This window comes from Bos taurus, chromosome 4, assembly GCF_002263795.3.
Source record: "Bos taurus isolate L1 Dominette 01449 registration number 42190680 breed Hereford chromosome 4, ARS-UCD2.0, whole genome shotgun sequence".
In the NCBI taxonomy this organism is placed as follows: domain Eukaryota; kingdom Metazoa; phylum Chordata; class Mammalia; order Artiodactyla; family Bovidae; genus Bos; species Bos taurus.
In genome coordinates, this window is record NC_037331.1 from 86,553,755 (window position 1) to 86,573,302 (window position 19,548).

General features: G+C 40.0%; 1 protein-coding gene across 4 annotated transcripts in view; it reads right to left on the reverse strand.

Moving 5' to 3' along the window:
* AASS (aminoadipate-semialdehyde synthase) overlaps window positions 1-19,548 on the reverse strand; it is an 82,116-nt gene that overhangs the window by 41,213 nt on the left and 21,355 nt on the right. For all 4 annotated transcript variants that reach the window (XM_024990698.2, XM_059885606.1, XM_059885605.1 and 1 more), the window contains 5 exons: window positions 18,342-18,490; window positions 14,879-15,001; window positions 14,378-14,489; window positions 4,761-4,820; window positions 4,512-4,579 (listed from right to left, as the gene is read on the reverse strand). In XM_024990698.2, the coding sequence (XP_024846466.1) occupies window positions 4,512-4,579; window positions 4,761-4,820; window positions 14,378-14,489; window positions 14,879-15,001; window positions 18,342-18,490 (512 nt within the window). The remainder of the gene's footprint in view (window positions 1-4,511; window positions 4,580-4,760; window positions 4,821-14,377; window positions 14,490-14,878; window positions 15,002-18,341; window positions 18,491-19,548) is intronic.

Consider the following 19,548-nt stretch of genomic DNA (forward strand, 5'->3'; position numbering starts at 1 on the left):
GGAATTGGAGGAATCAACCTGCCTTACTTCAGGCTCTACTACAAAGCCACAGTCATCAAGACAGTGTGGTACTGGCACAAAGACAGAAATACAGATCAATGGAACAAAATAGAAAGCCCAGAGATAAATCCACCTACCTATGGACACCTTATCTTTGACAAAGGAGGCAAGAATATACAATGGAGAAAAGACAATCTCTTTAACAAGTGGTGCTTGGAAAACTGGTCAACCACTTGTAAAGGAATGAAACTAGAACACTTTCTAACACCATACACAAAAATAAACTCAAAATGGATTGAAGGTCTAAATGATAGACCAGAAACTATAACACTCCTAGAGGAGAACATAGGCAAAACACTCTCCGACATAAATCACAGCAAGATCCTCTATGACCCACCTCCCAGAATATTGGAAATAAAAGCAAAAATAAACAAATGGGGCCAAAATTAAAATTAAAAGCTTCTGTACAACAAAGGAAACTGTAAGCAAGGTGAAAAGACAGCCTTCAGAATGGGAGAAAATAACAGCAAATGAAGCAACTGACAAAGAATTAATCTCAAAAATATACAAGCAACTCCTGCAGCTCAACTCCAGAAAAATAAATGACCCAATCAAAAAAATGCGTCAAAGAACTAAACAGATATTTCTCCAAAGAAGACAAACAGATGGCTAACAAACACATGAAAAGATGCTCAACATCACTCATTATCGGAGAAATGCAGATCAAAACCACAGTGAGGTACCATTTCACGCCAGTCAGAATGGCTGCTATCCAAAAGTCTACAAGCAATAAATGCTGGAGAGGGTGTGGAGAAAAGGGAACCCTCTTACACTGTTGGTGGGAATGCAAACTAGTATAACCACTATGGATAACAGTGTGGAGATTCCTTTGAAAACTGCAAATAGAACTGCCATACAGCCCAGCAATCCCACTTCTGGGTATACACACTGAGGAAACCAGAATTGAAAGAGACACGTGTACCCCAATGTTCATCACAACACTGTTTATAATAGCCAGGACATGGAAGCAACCTAGATGTCCATCAGCAGATGAATGGATAAGAAAGCTGTGGTACATATACACAATGGAGTATTACTCAGCCATTAAAAAGAATACATTTGAATCAGTTCTAATGAGGTGGATGAAACTGGAGCCTATTATACAGAGTGAAGTAAGCCAGAAAGAAAAACACCAATACAGTATACTAATGCATATATATGGAATTTAGAAAGATGGTAATGATAACCATGGTATGCAAGACAGCAAAAGAGACACAGATGTATAGAACAGTCTTTTGGACTCTGTGGGAGAGGGCGAGGGTGGGATGGTTTGGGAGAATGGCATTGAAACATGTATATTATCATATGTGAAATGAATTACCAGTCCAGGTTTGATGCATGATACAGGATGCTCGGAGCTGGTGCACTGGGATGACGCAGAGGGATGGTACGGGGAGGGAGGTGGGAGGGGGTTTCAGGATGGGGAACACATGTACACCCGTGACAGATTCATGTCAATGTATATGGCAAAACCAATACAATGCTGTAAAGTAATTAGCCTCCAACTAAAATAAATAAATTTATATTAAATAAATAAAACTTAGACTGTGAAGCAATCATTTTCCCCCCACATTTCTTACAATAAGAATCTCATCAGGAGTTCCCAATACCAACATTTTACATTAATTATTTTATATCCCATATAATGAACAATAGATCCAGACATCTTTGATAGGTGTGAATTCCCAGTACCACTAGTGAGGTAGAAGTGCTAGGCCAATGCCTGGCTGTTCATAACTGAGTCACTTGGTCTCACACTTTATCCTTCTGGGGGAGGACATTGATTCAAAATCATGCTAGGGGCCTTTTATCAGAAACCTATTTACCCCTCACAACAATCTGAGGATACTACAATCTGAGCAAGAAGTTATTATCCATATTAGACACAGTCTTGTGATTTATCTTTCAGGTCACTTGAAACCAGTGAAAACCATTATTTTGTTTCTCTTTTTTTTTTTTCAAACTCTAAACTTTTTATTTTGTATTGGGATATAGCTGATTAACAACGTTGTGATAAAAAAAAAGAAAAAGAAAAACCAATGTTGTGATAGTTTCAGGTGAACAATGAAGAAACTCAGCTATACATATACATGTATCCATTCTCCCCCAAACCCTTCTCCCATCCAGGCTGCCACATAACATTGAGCAGAGTTCCATGTACTACACAGTAGGTCTTTGTTGGTTTTGTTGGTTATCCCTTTTGAATATATCAATGTGTACATGACCTTCCCAAATTCCCTAACTATCCCTTCCCTTTGGGAAACTGAATGTTCATTTTCTAAGTTTGTGAGTCTCTTTCTAAAACTATAATCTTGAAATCACAAATGGAATGGGTTAAGTGTAGAAACCTAAGATGAGTCACTAGGCAGAACTCTAATTCTTGAATTTCTCTGTTGTTGAAATTTGTACTTGCCTGACAGTTAATGATTTGTCTTTCGTACAAACTCTGACCTCCAAGATAGTGACTAAGTCTTCTCCATCTTTATAAGCCCACTATTGCTCATTGAATTCTGTCTTAAAGATACTCATTAGAAGTCTTCTGAATCAAATTCCCAGATATCAATACAAAACCATGGAAATGGTTTGGTGCCAGAGACTTAAGCAGAAGGTTCTGTTGCTGGAATCTTTTAGGCTAGGATGTCTCTCAAGCTTTAACCTTAATTTAATTTCACTTAATTTCATTAATTATAAGTAAATAAAAATAAATGTAAATATAAAATTCTCCCACCCCTCTTCACCCCCAACACTCCTATCACTGATGATGGGAGCTTTCATTTAACTTCCACCTCTATCCCATTTCATCTCCCAGAAGGAAGCACTATTATTGGCTATTATAGATCCTTTCTAATAACATCTTCTGTAGTTTGGGTATATGAAACACATTATTTTGATCTCTAAAAATAAAATGTTCAAAATACATTTTTAAAAACTTATTTCTAGATATTAATATTATCTGCCCCATCAGCAACCCCACACTCCTGGTTAATAATTACTGTGCTAAATAAAGGGGCTTCCCTGGTGGCTCAGACGGTAAAAGAATTGCCTGCAATGTGGGAGACCTGGGTCAGGAAGATCCCTTGGAGGAGTGCATGGCAACCCATTCCGGCATTCTTGCTTGGAGAATCCCCATGAATGGAGAAGCCTGGCAAGGTACAGTCCATGGGGTTGTAAAGAATCAGACACAACTGAGCGACTAAGCACAGGACAAGGAATAAAGAGAACAAAACAATAAGGCAGGGATTCAAGGAAATTCTAATTTCCTTCCAAAATGCAATCTTCATTTTCAATCTCTTGGCACAAGATTCTACCTGGGAAGGAAGGCGGGAAGTCCTAGCAGTCACACCTGCTGCTACATGGAATATGGTGTATAAAGAGGGACTAGTCATGTTAGACATGTCATTGAGATTAGTCATGCAAGAAAGAGATCATCAGAATGAAAATCCAAAGATAAACAAAACTATGAAAAACAAACATATGAAGTTTCCCCTAGAAGACACTCACCTATGGAGTTCTATAAACCAATTGCTTTTTCATTAAAAAAATATATATATACCCCTGGTTTCATGCCAGAATATTTCACTAACACACAAAAGTAAGTATAAGCTAACAAACACACATGGAAAAGGCATAACAATAATACTTGATCTTTTATTTACTTCTTATAGGTGGAATAACAGAGAGAAGATCAGGCAGTTAGTTTCTAATTTTCCCACTCTGGCTTCTCCTGAGAATTCAATGCATGGGTTATTTTGTTAAATGTGAATGGACCAATAGAGCAGGCATAAACACAGACCAAGTACAACCAGTTGGAGACCAGAACATTCCAATGTCAATGTCTGTGTTTCCAATTTTGAGTAGTAACGCCAATTATGGAAACCAAGGTCTTAGCTAAGTATCTTCCTAAGAGAACTGTTCTCTCCAGTGGATTTGTCTCATTACTTTTTGACACTTTCCTCCTAATAAGAACCCCAAGGAAAACTGACCTCTCACCATTTTCTTTTTTCAGTACTTTTCTTAATTGCTAACCAAGAGTCCAGTTTGCTAAATATTATCCTAAGCAAAAAAGAATCCAAATCCTCAACTAGAAATCAATCTGAACGTGCCAAGGAAAGGGTTAGCTTGCTGATTTTCCTTTGAGATAATAGTTGAGACATTACAATATGCAAAATGCTAGAGAAAGAACAGGGACAGAGCTTTTGAAGTTTTGCTTACCTACACACAAGTCTACATGGATATTAGAAAGCCAAAATGATGCTACAATACTGTTCAAAGGAAAATATTTCACATTGGTTTCAGCCAGTCACTTCATTTAAAATTCCTAATATTTACAGACATTAAAAAAATACATATTGCATAATCCTAGCATCAAGAACTCATATGGAAGCATTTAAAAAATACTCATGAGATCCAAGAATAAATGTATTAAACAAGAGGTTGTAAATGATGCTTACCTGTTCTCTCGGAGTTTCTGGATATATTTATACTTGTTAGACAGCATGCCATTAGATGCAATCACTGCCTGAATATATATGATACAAGACAATTCTTTAGTCAGCACATTTAGTCCCACAATCGGGCTCATGACTAACAGAGAAAAGAGAGAGTGACAGAGAGGGAGAAAGACAGGGAGGGAAAGAGGAAAAGGGATCAAGGAAAGTGCGGAAAAAATACAGTGAAAAGAAATACTTTTCATAACTTACATCTCGCACCACAGGAGAAAAATTCTGACTTTCAAGAGGCTGTGTCGCATCTGATAGTATCTGAAAAGGAAATGAAATTGGAAAAAGATAAATGATGTTGCAAAGAAGGCATCTTGCAATTTTATCTATATTAAAATATTAGTCAAAGGAAAAAAGGTTTAGAAAAGTTTTTTGAAAATCACTGAATTGTATAATTAATTGGCAAAAGGAGTCTTCTGCAAGCAATGAATTCTGCTCCCCAAAACATGTTTATTCAGTACAATTTCCAATTCCAAAACCTTAATCACATTTGCTTACTGGAAACACAAAAAACTTAGACTTCCCCACCAGTTAGATGTGTCACATTGAGTGTATGTTTAGTTGCTCAGTCATGTCCAACTCCTTGCTACTCTTTGAACTGAAACCCTCCAGGCTCCTCTGTCCGTGGGAGTTTTCAGGCAAGAATACTGGAGTGGGTTGCCATTTCATTCTCCAGGGAATCTTCCTGACCCAGGGATCAAACCCACAAACCCTGTGTCTCCTGCATTGCAGGTAGATTCTTTAACCCCTGAGATACCAGGGAAGCCTGTGTCAAGTTGAGCATGCTGGCAAATATCACCACAAGCTTTATCACCACAGTCCTCACTCTGAGGACCTCCATCCCATCCCAAAGGCTCAGCCTGTTCTATTAGCAATAGAAAATGGGGTATGCTACCATAGGGAGTCTCCCTCAGGTCAGCAATGGTTCCATATATAGACACATCAGCATTTCAGAAGCATCAAGGAAAATGACTTGACCCAGTAGACTCAAAAAATCCTTCATACCCTTCCCATTATCTCACAAAAGTATGAGTCGATGGCCAACAACAAAAGCCACACCTCATACTGACACCCCAGCATTCCAATCCTTCTCATTTCCTCCAAGGGATCCAACCTTTGAATAGATGCCAAAGGATAAAGATCCGATAAGTATGACTGCTTCTAAGGGGTGGGGCCTTAAGGCCAATGAGACAGTCAAGACCCTACAGTACTCACCCAACTAAGAAAGTGTTAAATGTACCTACCAGATGCTGGCAGAACAGTATTTATTTACTGTATTAAATGAAATACAAAACTACTTTCATGTATCTAAAACAGATACCTAGGCTCACTATTCCTGGGAAAACAGCATTAAAAAAAAAAAAAAAAGACAGGTATACATATTTATAAGCCAGGCATTCTTAGGGGAATGGATGAAACTGACACTTGGGGTCTTCCCACTGCCTCTTTCTCCCAGCTACCTTTGGAGTATTTCCTTCTCAAGCTGACTCCTCCACCTACCAACCCTGTCAACGAGGCAAGAGCCATTTATAGATAATAAAATGAGTTCACATCTCACTCAGTATATGGTTAAATCACTCAACTCCTATGTATCTTTTCACTCTCTCTCTCTGCTCTTCATCTCTAATTCTATAGCCTTATGTAGGCCTTACTGGGACCATGGGAACTACCTCCCACATCTCTTCCCTCCATTTATCTCCAATCTGAAAAACAAATCTGATTGTTTGTATTTAAACAGGCTCCTGTGCTTGTTTAAAATAATTCAGTAGATTTCCATTGCCTTCGAGTTAATCTCAAGCTCCCTCTGTAGTCTGGCTCTGCCTCTCCTGCCTCAACCCCCACATTGGCCTCACACCCAACACTCCAATCATGTGAACAGCCTGGAGCTGGGTACCCACATCACGTCCTCACCTGCCTCTTGGCCACACCATGTAGCCAACTCACATGTTACTCTGCTGCTTCCAACTCCTTCGCTTTGTTCTCCGAGATGCAGCTGAAGAACTGCCTTCTCTGTGAAGAGAAGCCTTTATCAAAGTGAAAGTCGCTCAGTTGTGTCCACCTCTTTGTGACCCAATGGACAATACAGTCCACGGAATTCTCCAGCCCAGGATACTGGAGTGGGTAGCCTTTCCCTTCTCCAGGGGAATTCCCAACCTAGGGATTGAACCCAGGTCTCCCACATTACAGGCGGATTTTTTACCAGTTGAGCCACAAGGGAAGCTTATCAAAACCTGCCCCCAAACAGACCTGGAAATTAGGAACTGCACTTGGCATCTTGCTGTAAGGCTACTAATTGTAAGATGGCAAATATTCAATAAATATATTAGTGGATACATGCAGTCATTATTGAAAATTCAGAGCATTTTTTTCCCCAAGAAAATAATAATTGTCACGAGTCCACCTAAAGAGAGGCAAATATCAAACAAAGACAAAAGGTTGCTCTGGGACTTCCCTGGTGGTCCAGTGGCTAAGACTCCCCCTCTCCCAATGCAGGGGGCCTGGGTTCGATCCCTGCTCAGGGAACTAGATCCCACATGCTGTAACTAACAGTTCACCTGCCACAACTAAAGATCCAGCATGCCGCAACAAAGATCGAGATCCCTTGTGTCATAACTAAGACCTGAGACAGCCAAATAAATAAATTTTTTCTTTTAAAAAGGCTGCTAAATTACCGCATTTAACTGTCTCCCTTGCTAGAATTCATCCAATACAAAACTGCAAGCACAGCCTCCTGAAGCATATGGTAGGTCTTGTCACTTTCACATATAACACTTTTGAGGCTCATCACTCTTTTCTAAATTAATTTCAAGCTATTTTCCCAGTGTTAAGACCCCATTTAACATGGAACCAATATATTTACCTTAATTCCATCTGATCTGACAGTACACAGAAATCTTATGTTAAATTAGCTCCCACCTTTGCTCCCCCATCTACATCGCACAGTATGCCTCCTACTTCCACTTTCCCGACTTCCTGAACTGGACAGATCCTTTCCCTCCACAATGTCATTAGCATCTTCCTGTGACTATCACATTCCATCTTTCAGTAGAATTGCACACGTGTCTTATGCCCTTCTTGGACCTCATGCATCTATAGGTCAGCAGCTGTGTTTAAATTCTCTTCATTTAGATGTCTGCCTTGTTCCAATAGACAATAAATATCTATTGAATTCAACTGAAACAAAACTTCCATATTGGTTCAAAAGGATATCCTATGCCCTGGAATGCTATAGGGTCTGTCCCATCAAAAAAGAAAATCAGGGGGAAACAGGACAGTGCATATACAGCTATATCTTGTTTTATTGTGGTTCAACTTACTGTCATTTACAGATATTGATTTTTTTCTTCATTGAAGATTTGTGGCAACTTTGTATTGAGCAAGTCTATTGGTGCTCTTTTTCCAACAGATTTGCTCACTCTGTGTCTTTGTCTCACATTTTGGTAATTCTCACAATATTTCAAAATTTTTCATTATTTTTACTTTTGTTATGCTGATCTGTGATCAATAATCTTTGACATTACTATTGCCAAAAAGATTATGACTGACTGAAGGCTCAGATGATGGTTAACATATTTTAGCAATATTCTTTTTCTTTTTTAAAATTGAACTATAGTTGATACGGGCTTCCCTGGTGGCTCAGTGATAAAGAATCTGCCTCAAATGCAGGAGATGCATGTTCGATCCCAGGGTCTGGAAGATCTCCTGGAGGAGGGCATGGCAACCCACTTCAGTATTCTTACCTGGAGAATTCCATGGACAGAGAAGCCTGGTGGGCTACAGTCCATGGGGTCACAAAGAATTGGATACAACTGAAGCAACTTAATTGGAGAAGGCACTGGCAACCCAATCCAGTACTCTTGCCTGGAAACTCCCATGGACAGAGGAGCCTAGTGGGCTGCAGTCCACGGAGGAGCCTGGTGGGCTGCAGTCCATGGGGTCGCTAAGAGTCAGACACGACTGAGCGACTTCACTTTCACTTTTCACTTTCATGCATTGGAGAAGGAAATGACAACCCACTTCAGTGTTCTTGCCTGGAGAATCCCAGGGACAGGGGAGACTGGTGGGCTGCCGTCTATGGGGTCGCACAGAGTCGGACACGACTGACGTGACTTAGCAGTAGCAGCAGCAGCAGAAGCAACTTAATACACACACATAGTTGATATATAATACTGTATTTCTTAATTAAGGTACATATGTCATCTTTAGACCTATGGTTATTGTACACTTAACAGACTATAGTATAGTTTAAACATAACATATATGCACTGGGAAACCAAAAAATTTGTGTTACTCATTTTATTGTGATATTCATTTTATTGCAGTGGCCTGAAACTAAACCCCAGATATATCCAAGGTACTTTAAATATAGCTTCATACTGTTATCAAAAGAACATAGATAATATACTTAATTTTTTAGTGTCAAGCAGGTACACATATTATCAAGACTACATAGAGACAGTCATCAGTTTTTACATATGTCCAGTGCTGAGACTGATGCCTCCAAGACAATCCCACCACCCTATTTGGAAGACCGATCTTCCAGAGAAAGAAATGGCCACCCACTCCAGCATTCTTGCCTGGAGAATCCCATGGACAGAGTAGCCTGGCAGGCTACAGTCCATGTGGTTGCAAAGAGTCGGACACGACTGAAGCAACTTGGCAGCAGGGACATATAGAAGGAAGAAGGTGTTAAAATTTAGAGAAGTTGGTTGTGTCAACAAATCTAAGCACTTTTCTTAGATGTAGCTGCCAATGTGGAAGCAGTGGCTGGGATGCTAAGCAGAGAGAAACTGAGAAGAGCTTGTGGCTGACCACAGGGGAAAAAAAAAAAAAAACACTGGAGTTTAAGTTCAGCTGAAGGGGATCCTAATAAAGGCCAGATTTCCATTTGGGATCCTGAAGATTATATTCTAAATAAAGGGTCAACTGAAAAATGTAGTTCTCCAAAGGACCAAGACTCAGCTTTGGAATCACTTCCATTCTTAACTAAACGGAGGTGATTTTCTCCTAGCCTCCTTGCCGGAAACAAAGAAAATCTTCTCTATGACACACACACACACCATCCAGAGCCTATTCAATCAAAAATAAACAGGCATATTAAACAATAAGAACGGACTAAAAACCAAGAAAAAGTAAAACAAAGAACATTAAACAGACCCAAGAAGTTCATTAGAAGTATCAGAAGTGTTTTTAAACTCTGATTAATATGTTCATAAAATAAAATTTTCCCATAAAAGGCACAACTAATCCACAGTTATAAGTCAAGACACTAGGTCCCTTTAGGAAGGAGAGTCGGGATAGTGCTGGGAGAGGCACAGGGGATTTCTGGGATGTTAACCTTGTTCTCGGAGAAGGCGATGGCACCCCACACCAGTACTCTTGCCTGGAAAATCCCATGGACGGAGGAGTCTGGTGGGCTGCCGTCTATGGGGTCGCACAGAGTCGGACACGACTGAAGGACTTAGCAGCAACCTTGTTCTAGTTTTCACCTTGTAGCGTTCACCTGCATGTCTTTGTGATAATTTATCATGCTATATACTTAAGTATCACTTATCTGTGACCCTTTAATATTGTATACTATCATATAATGTAAAAAAATTGTATTTGTTCTTTAACAAAAATTTTTTTTTATTTAAGGACTTCCCCAGTGGTCCAGTGGCTAAGACTCCATGCTCCCAATGAAAAGGGTCTGAGTTCGATCCCTAGTCAGGAAACTAGCATAGAACATGCTGTGGGTGCAGCCAAAACAAAATAAAAGAAAATTTCATTCAAATTTACTTAGCCCTCATCAGTTACATGGGCTAACTCTCAAACACACTTTACTAAGAATTTCATTGAATTGGCTTGTTTTTCTCCTAACATCTGTATGAGATCAACTGTACTCAATGAAAGGCAATTTTGACTAAGGACAATGAAAAACTGTGGTCTAAGGTCCAAGAAAACTAAACTTGTAGTTGAAATTTTGAAGCATGATCATTTGTGAATTGAAAATGGCTAGTAGCAACTTCTTAGATGGTAAATGGTGTCAGAGCAGCCAAACAAAATGACATTTCAAGAAATAATAGTCAAATGCTTTCATAAAGGCAAATTAGTATGCAACATTTTCCATAATTTGGCCTTATAAGCTAAGCATTGCACTAAAATGCATACCTGAAGGATTCGAAAAAATGAATTAAAGTCAAAAGCTCAGAGCTTGCCTGGTGGCTCAGTGGTAGAGAAACCATCTGCCAATACAAAAGACATGAGTTTAATCACTGGTCTGGGAAGATCCCACATGCCGTGGAGCAACTGAGCCCATGCACCACGGTTATTGAGCCTGTGCTCTAGAGCCAGGGAACAGCAACTATTGAACCCATGTGCCCTCAGACGCATGCTCCACGAGAGAAGCCACAGCAATAAGAAGCCTTCACACTGCAATGAAGAGGAGCCCCTGCTTGCGGCAACTAGAGAAAAGCCCTCACAGCAACCAAGACCCAGCACAGCCAAAAATAAATAAAATTATATTTTTTAAAAAAGGAAAGAAAGCCAAAGGCTCAGCAACAGCTCTTCTAGCTACTCCAAGACTCTGCTGGAGTCAAGTTGATCTAATCAATGCATTATGACTGAGGGGTTCTATTTCAGGTAGGGACAAAGTGCTAACTATCCCTTCTATACATCACAGCTATAAACGCTGGACAAAATACAAGCAAAACTAACTACATGACAGTTTCAGAGAATGAAGAAGAGCAGGCGGTTTGGGGAGAGTGTCAAAACTCGGAAGAAATAATCAGTGCTGAAATTGAGTGTGCTGTCCTTTTGGTATTGCCCGGAGGAGGGGCCGTGTGCTGTGAGGAAGTAGAAACAGGCAGCAAGCTTACTGACTTTCTGGTCTAAGGGAACAGGAACGAAACCCTGGGCACCACAGCCTGCTCCAGAATGTGAGCGGGAAATGCCAGAAATGACAGACTCAGATAAAAGTGAAGCCCAGCTTCCATGTCAGCTCTGGGTCGAGTCTGGAAGGACTGAGCATGCGCAGGTCAGACGACAAGCAGCCCAGAAAGGATGAAAAAGCTGAACTTTTACTTGAGATGAGATACTTGTCTCAGGTGAGACAGAGTTTTCAGTTTAAGTCTAGCCTCATTAATTGCCTGCTTAAAAAAAAAAAAAAGCCAAATAAACCAAACAAAATCAAAACTTTACAGAGAAATGTAACAATCTGGAATTTCCACAGCATGAGTCTTCACTGGATCCACAATGTACTTCAAAATCATTCAGCTTAAGAAAATCAGAAAACTATGACCCGACTCATTCTCAGGGGAAAAGACAATCACTATATTTCAAGCTGAAGTTTACCCAGAATTTTGGAAATAACAGGTAGACCGTAGAGTGGCTTTTACAACTCTGCTCCATGTGATAAGGAAAACTACACTCAAGATAAATCAAAAGAAATTCTCAGGAGAAAAAAAAAAGAAATTTTAGAACTGCAAAAAAGAAAATCTGAAATAAAAAACTCATGTAAAGGGCTAACGAAAGTTATTGATTCTTCAGGGAAATGATCCCAGAGGGAAATGAATGAGCATCACTGCAAATAGTAAACGTCTGGGTAAATTACTTTTAAAATATATATATATGTGCCTTTCAGCCACTTAGACATTTACAGTTACAGAATGTTAGAACTGGAGGGACCATTAAGATTATGTATTATCAGGACTTCCCTATGGTCCAGTGGTTAAGAATCCGCCTGCCAATGAGGAAGACGGGGGTTTAATCCCTGGTCAGGGAAGATCCCACATGCCACAGAGCAACTAAGCCCGAGCGCCACAACTAGAGAAGCCCACATGCCCTAAATCCTGTGCTCTGCAACGAGAGAAACCCCTGCAGTGACAAACCGGAGCACTGCGACTAGAGAGTGGCCCCTGCTCACTACAGCCAGAGAAAGCCGGACACAGCGATGAAGAGCCAAAAAGGAAAAAGAATAATGGCAAATAAATTTTTAAAAATATTTTTAAAAATTAAATATCATTTTATAGGTAAAATATCCGAGGTGCAGAAAGCAAGTGAGTGCCTGGCTCAAGGCCATAAAACAAGTTGACATCTCCAGTAAAATTTGACATTTGTACTGTCTTTCTCAAGCTACTTGAACTCAGAGTCAATTCCAGACACAGCTCAGGTCCAGCACCAGATGCGTCAGCAACCCTTCTCAGCCTTCACTTCTTCGTGTGCCTCAGTTCTCTAATCAGTAAAATAGGTTGATAATGGTACCTATCTGAGAGGGTGATCATGAGTATTTAAAAATTAAAATATATTAAGTAATCTGGGGACATCCCTGGTGGCCCAGTGGTTAAGAGTCCACCTTGCAATACAGGGGATGTGGGTTCGATCCTTAGTTGGGAAACTAAGATCTCACATGCCACACAGCAACTAGGCCCTTGAGCTGCAGCTAGACAGCTCGCGTGCTGCAAGTGCTGAGCCTGGGCGCTCCAGAGCAACTAGAAGGCTGATGCGCTGCACCAAAGGATTCCCGTGATGCACCCAAGACCCGATGCAGCCAAATAAACAACCTGAACACTGTCTAGAACATAGTAAGTGCTGTATAATATTGTTTCCAACCATAATAATGCCCGCTACCTGCATTTTCTAAAGCCTGTTATATCTCCCTGCTGACATATTCCAGGAGGAAAAATAAAGGGTCAAAATAGAATAGTAAGTGAAAGAAGATAGACTGGAAGCTGCACGTATTCAGGCCACATTACCTACTGCCCCATCTTAGTTTGAGAGCTCCTGGGTGAAACTGGATGAAAAGCACGAGAGCCACTCTTCAGACCTTTGGAACCTTGCCAGAGGCAGACAGCCATCAGCAACAGAAATAAAGCATGATGGGTGTGAATGTTTAGGATAAATAATGAAACAAGAAAGCCTTTTTCTAACAGAGAAAGTGGAATTTAGATAACACAATACTGGGACTTACTGGTAGTCCCATGACTAAGACTCTGCTCCCAAAGCAGGGGCCAGGATTCAATCCCTGCTCAGAGAACTAGATCCCACATGCCTGCAGCTAAAGATCCTGCATGCCACAACTAAGACCTGGCAGAGCCCAATAAATAAATAATAAAGGTAAATTCTTTTTTAAAAAATAGATAAACCCAGTATTTCAACAATCACTGATCACAGTGAATAATACATGACTAGAACATAGGCTGTCATTTAACTAAGCATTACTGATTAAACTCCAACAAAATATTCCATTTCTGATTTTTCAAATCCATGGCGCAGTGGTAAAGAATCCTCCTGCCAGTGCAGGAGATACAGGAGACATGGCTTCAATCCCTGGGTCAGGAAGATCTTCTGGAGCAGGAAATGGCAACCCACCCCAGTATTCTTGCCAGGAAAATCCCATGGACAGAAGACTCTGGTGGGCTACAATCCATAGGGTCAAAAAGAGTCGGACACAACTGAGTGACTGAGCACACACATACACACACACACATCCAGTCACAGTACAGTAAGAACGCCCCAATATGAACTGATCTAGAAAGCAGAAGAAAAGTGGAAATAAAGTAAACCTCATCTCCAATGTCAGGAACATTCTTAATAAAGTATGCATAATGAGAGGCAAATGCAATTGTAATGAAGCATGATGGCAGTTACAAAATAACATTTCCCATGAAACAAGTAAGCAGAATGGGTGAAATAAGAGTGTCAGTAAGTGCTTTGGGGAAGGGCTGGCATTTCATTTTACAACAGATTTCTTAGATACAGAAGACCAGAACATTCATAAGATCACTCCAAAGTTCTACTTATAGCCACAGAGATGTTGCTGATGCTACCAGTCCACTTACCATTTCTTCAACATAAGGGTAAAGCATGTCTCCAAAGTATTCTGTAGATTCAATTGGAAGCTGTGCTGGCAAATTGTCAATGGAACACATCAGAATCCCAGAGCCTTCCACACTAGGAGAAGCAACATGTTTCATTCAGATGGACAAAATTTATGTGTAAGTTCTAACTTTTCCAGATGTCTGCTTTATTATATATTTGTAATTTTGTGCCATGGTTTATAAGAAAATAAACAAGCCTTTTCAAATAAAAGGCCTTCCCTTCTTCAGCAACCCATTTTGAAATGCAGTACATATATATGTGTGTGTGTGCATTTAAGTGCTCAAATTTGTATGTGGTTTTTCCACCAAGTTTTTAAATATATTGGAGCATATCTCTGGAAACTTGCATTGTTGTTGTTGTGCTCAGTCACTCAGTGTGGGTATTTTAGAGTAGCGTATAAAAGGAAGTAAATGATATATTGTTATGTATCTCTCCCCATCTAACAGCTTTAGCAAACTCACCTGTCATGAATAATATGCTGATCTGCATCATACATGCAAAAGGGACGCTCTATGGTCGTACACTCAGTCATAAACTCAATGGATCCTCCTGTGTCCGCTGAAATGTCACATATTGCCACAAGTCTGTAAATAACATCAATACTTAGATGAGAGCATGGATCTCTGGAGTTTCCAACAGAATTAAAAATGAATAAAAATGAAAAGTGCTTAGAAATTTTTTAAAGTAGGTGGCAAATATTTCTAAGGCTCTTAGCTCTTTTTCCTATGGCTCACTGTTCAGGAAACAGATCTTCTGGGATACAGAGAATCTTCCTGATAGGAGTTTTAGTCACCACAAGCAAAAAGAAAAAGAGGAAGAGGAAGACAGGAAACGAAAAGAGATGAAACAAAAAGGAAAAATCCCTTCCCCATAAACACTGCTATATATAAAATAGATAACTAGTAAGGACTTATTGTACCATGGGAACTCTACTTATTACTCTGTAATGGCCTACAGGGAAAAGAACCTAAAAATGAGTGGATATAGATATATGTGGGCTTCCCTGGTGGCTCAGCAACAGAGAACCTGCCTGCAATGCAGGAACCACAGGAGACATGGGTCCAATCCCTGGGTCAGGAAGATCCCCTAGAGGAGGGCATGGCAGCCCACTCCAGTATTCTTGCCTGGAGAATCCCATGGACAGAGGAGCCTGAAGGGCTATAGTCCAGAGTCACAAAGAGTTGGACAGGACTGAAGTGACTTAGCACGTATGCACACATATGTATTGTATAATTGGTTCACTTGCTGTACACCTGACGCCAACACAACATTGTAAATCAGCTATGCTTAGTCACTCAGTCATATATGACTCTTTGCAACCCCATGGACTGTAGCCCACCAGGCTCCTCTGTCCATGCAATTTTTTTTTTCCAGGCAAGAATACTGGAGTGGGCTGCCATTTCCTCCTCCAGGGGATTTTCTCGACCCAGGGATAGAACCCATGTCTCCTGTATCCTGCATTGCAGGCGGATCAACTATACTCAATAAAAAGATTTTTTTTAAAAAGCTTTCCTGGAGAAATCACTGACAACAGCCTAAAGCTGAACTCCTTAGTTAACTTTAAACAACTTAGATTTTTCAATTGCACTACCTCCACCCTGCTTACTAGTGTATAATTTTACATGTTAATACATGGAAATCTCTGAAATTATGAACAAAAGTTTCAGCCCAGGATTAGAAATCTTTTAGAGGTTGGCCACAATTTTCCTGCCCAGTCTCTAGTTTCCAACTGCCCATATAAACCGTATCCTAGGGCTAGACTATCCCACTCACTGTCTTAAATTGTGCTTTGGTGTTTCCATATTTATCAAACACCAAGCCTGTGACTTGAAATCCTTGTTCTTACTCCTCTCTAAAGACTTTGCCAAGCCCATACCCCCTCCTACTTTCTTCTAAACTCCTCTGATGTTGACTGCTCCCAGCATTACCGTGGCATTTACCTGATGCCAGTTACATGCATGAGGGTAACAGTCATATTTTTTCTTTATCACTCAGCTTAGCACAGTGCCAGGAAGACCAGGTGCTCCACAAATATGTATGGATTACTTAATTTATTCAACATTAGTTATTAATTGAATGAACTTTGTACTTCAAACAACATACTGGATATCTGTGGTCAAGACAAATAGGGCCCTTATCCTTAAGGAGATTAAGTTCTAGTAAGGCAGGAGAAATCATAAATACAAGAAAATTTAAAATCATAAACAAAAGAATTTCAGGGGAAAAAACAGTAACAAACTGATGAGAGATGGGAATGGGGAAGCAAGTACAGACCTCTCTGAGGAGTTTAATTTTGAGCTACATGTGGATTCATAGAAGTTAAGAGAAGAGAATTCCAAGAAGGAGGGAAGGAAATAGACTCATAGACACAGAAAACAAATTTAGGGTTACCAATGGGCACAGCAGGTGAGGGAGGGATAAATTAGGAGTTTGGGATTAATAGATACACACTACTATATATAGAATAGATTTTTTAAAAGGACCTACTGTATAGCACAGGGAACTATATTTAGTATCTTATTATAACCTATAATGGAAAAGATTCTGAAATAGAATATATATATATATATATATATATATATATATATATATAAACTGAATTACTGTGCTTACACCTGAAACTAACATGGCATTGTAAATCAACTATGCTTCAATAAAAAATAAACTGGCTGCCTAGGGCAAAAAGAAAGAAAGAAAGAAAGAAAAAGAAACCTTGTTATATCAGTTCTCCCTAACATGTTATCACAGAGTTCAGTGATCACTTAACACAGAACACTTAACACAGATCACTTAAGCCCAGAACACTTTTTCTAACTTTGGGGATGTTGCTTTATACATATGTATAACTGAATTACTTTGCTGTACACTTGAAACTAACAACATTGTAAATCATTATACTTCAATTTAAAAATAAGAGACAGAGAGAGAGAAGGTTAACTGTCAAATATTGCCAGGATATTAAGTAAGGTGGAAGAAGTACAAGCTGGAATCAAGATTGCCAGGAGAAATATCAATAACCTCAGATATGCAGATGACACCACTCTTATGGCAGAAAGTGAAGAGGAACTAAAAAGCCTCATGATGAAAGTGAAAGAGGAGACTGAAAAAGTTGGCTTAAAGCTCAACATTCAGAAAACTAAGATCATGGCATCTGGTCCCATCACTTCATGGCAAATAGATGGGGAAACAGTGGAAACAGTGGCAGACTTTATTTTTGGGGGGCTCCAAAATCACTGCAGATGGTGATTGCAGCCATGAAATTAAAAGACGCTTGCTGCTTGGAAGGAAAGTTATGACCAACCTAGATAGCATATTCAAAAGCAGAGACATTATTTTGTCAACAAAGGTCCGTCTAGTCAAGGCTATGGTTTTCCCAGTAGTCATGTATGGATGTGAGAGTTGAACTGTGAAGAAAGCTGAGCACAGAAGAATTGATGCTTTTGAACTGTGGTGTTGGAGAAGACTCTTGAGAGTCCCTTGGACTGCAAGGAGATCCAACCAGTCCATTCTAAAGGAGATCAGTCCTGGGTATTCATTGGAAGGACTGATGCTAAAGCTGAAACTCCAGTACTTTGGCCACCTCATGAGAAGAGTTGACTCACTGGAAAAGACTCTGATGCTGGGAGGGATTGGGGGCAGGAGGAGAAGGGGACGACAGAGGATGAGATGGCTGGATGGCATCACCAACTCGATGGACATGGGTTTGGGTGAACTCCGGGAGTTGGTGATGGACAGGGAGGCCTGGCGTGCTGCAATTCATGGGGGTCACAAAGAGTCTGACACGACTGAGCGACTGAACTGAACTGAACTGAAGGCAGACAACCAGTTACTAACAGTCAAGTCCTGTGCTATTTGGATCCCTGTGTGTGATACTCTCCCAGTGGGCCTGCTGCTGAACACTGATGTCATTGCTGAAGTCCTTACTTGTGTGGCAATGCAGGGCAGCCTTCAACACCAGCAACTGGGGACTTGCCTGGAGCCAGGAGACTCTGAGCATCTTGGCGGGTGAGTAGACGAGGGGTGTTCTGTTCCCAGTAGATCCCGTTAATTAAACAAGTTGTATAGGGTGCAATCTGGAAAGGAAATTCTAAGTTCAACAAGATAGGAAATAGCCCTTTTCAGTGCAGTGTGTTGAAAGAGAACTATCAGTAAAATTCATGAGAAACAACATTACCTCTAACTGACTTTGTTATTTGCCAAGTCAGTGGCTACATTTTGAAGGAAAGGCAATAAATATCCACCCAGATTTTGGTGGAGAACTACCTCATAGAAAAGCATATGAACATAAATATAATCAATATCAGTGTCCTACAATATACTGCATAGCCGATAAAAGAGAAATAGAAATTTAAGCAACCAAGTGTTCTATTTCCAGCTCAGCCTCTAGTAGAGTATGATCTAAAGCATTCTACCTCAACTTCCCTGGGTTCTGTTTTCCTTACCTGCCAGATGGGGATAATATGTACCCCATTCCTCAACGGAATGCTGTGAAGATTAAATCAGATAACATCTGTAAGCTCCATGGACAAATGTGCAACATGCATGCATACATGCTAACTAGGTCATTATAAGTTTTAGGATGCATCCAATCACCAATACTTCTGTGATTGGGGAAGAGAAGGGATGGAAATTTACTAGGTTCAAAATTTTTCAATTTGAAACTAGTTTTTATAATTCCTGTTTCTCAAGCATCTCAAGCATTCTCAAGGTGCAGGTAAAGGTCCTTCTTCTATAACATGCTTTACATGTTATAACACTGAATTTCATACCAAAATCTATAAATGCTATATTTGTTCAAACATTTAAAATTATTTAAAACCTGCCTTTCCACAATAGGTGCATGCATTTTTGTTGGCTAATTTTGAGGAGGATGAATGCATAACCAATGACTACAGAGCACACATATATTATCCCTTTTACAAGATGAGACCATCGTGTCCCCAGCAGAAGGATGTGAATTGGAAGTAACTTTTGTACAGTGGAGACCATACTATTTCACGCTGGTTCCCTGTAATCAAAATGTATTTCAAGATGGCTGGCCAAGATTATGATTGCAACTTGTGGTCATAGAAATGATGGACCAATGTTGAAATCAAAACTCATCCACATTGTGCTTTGTCCAAGTACTAAC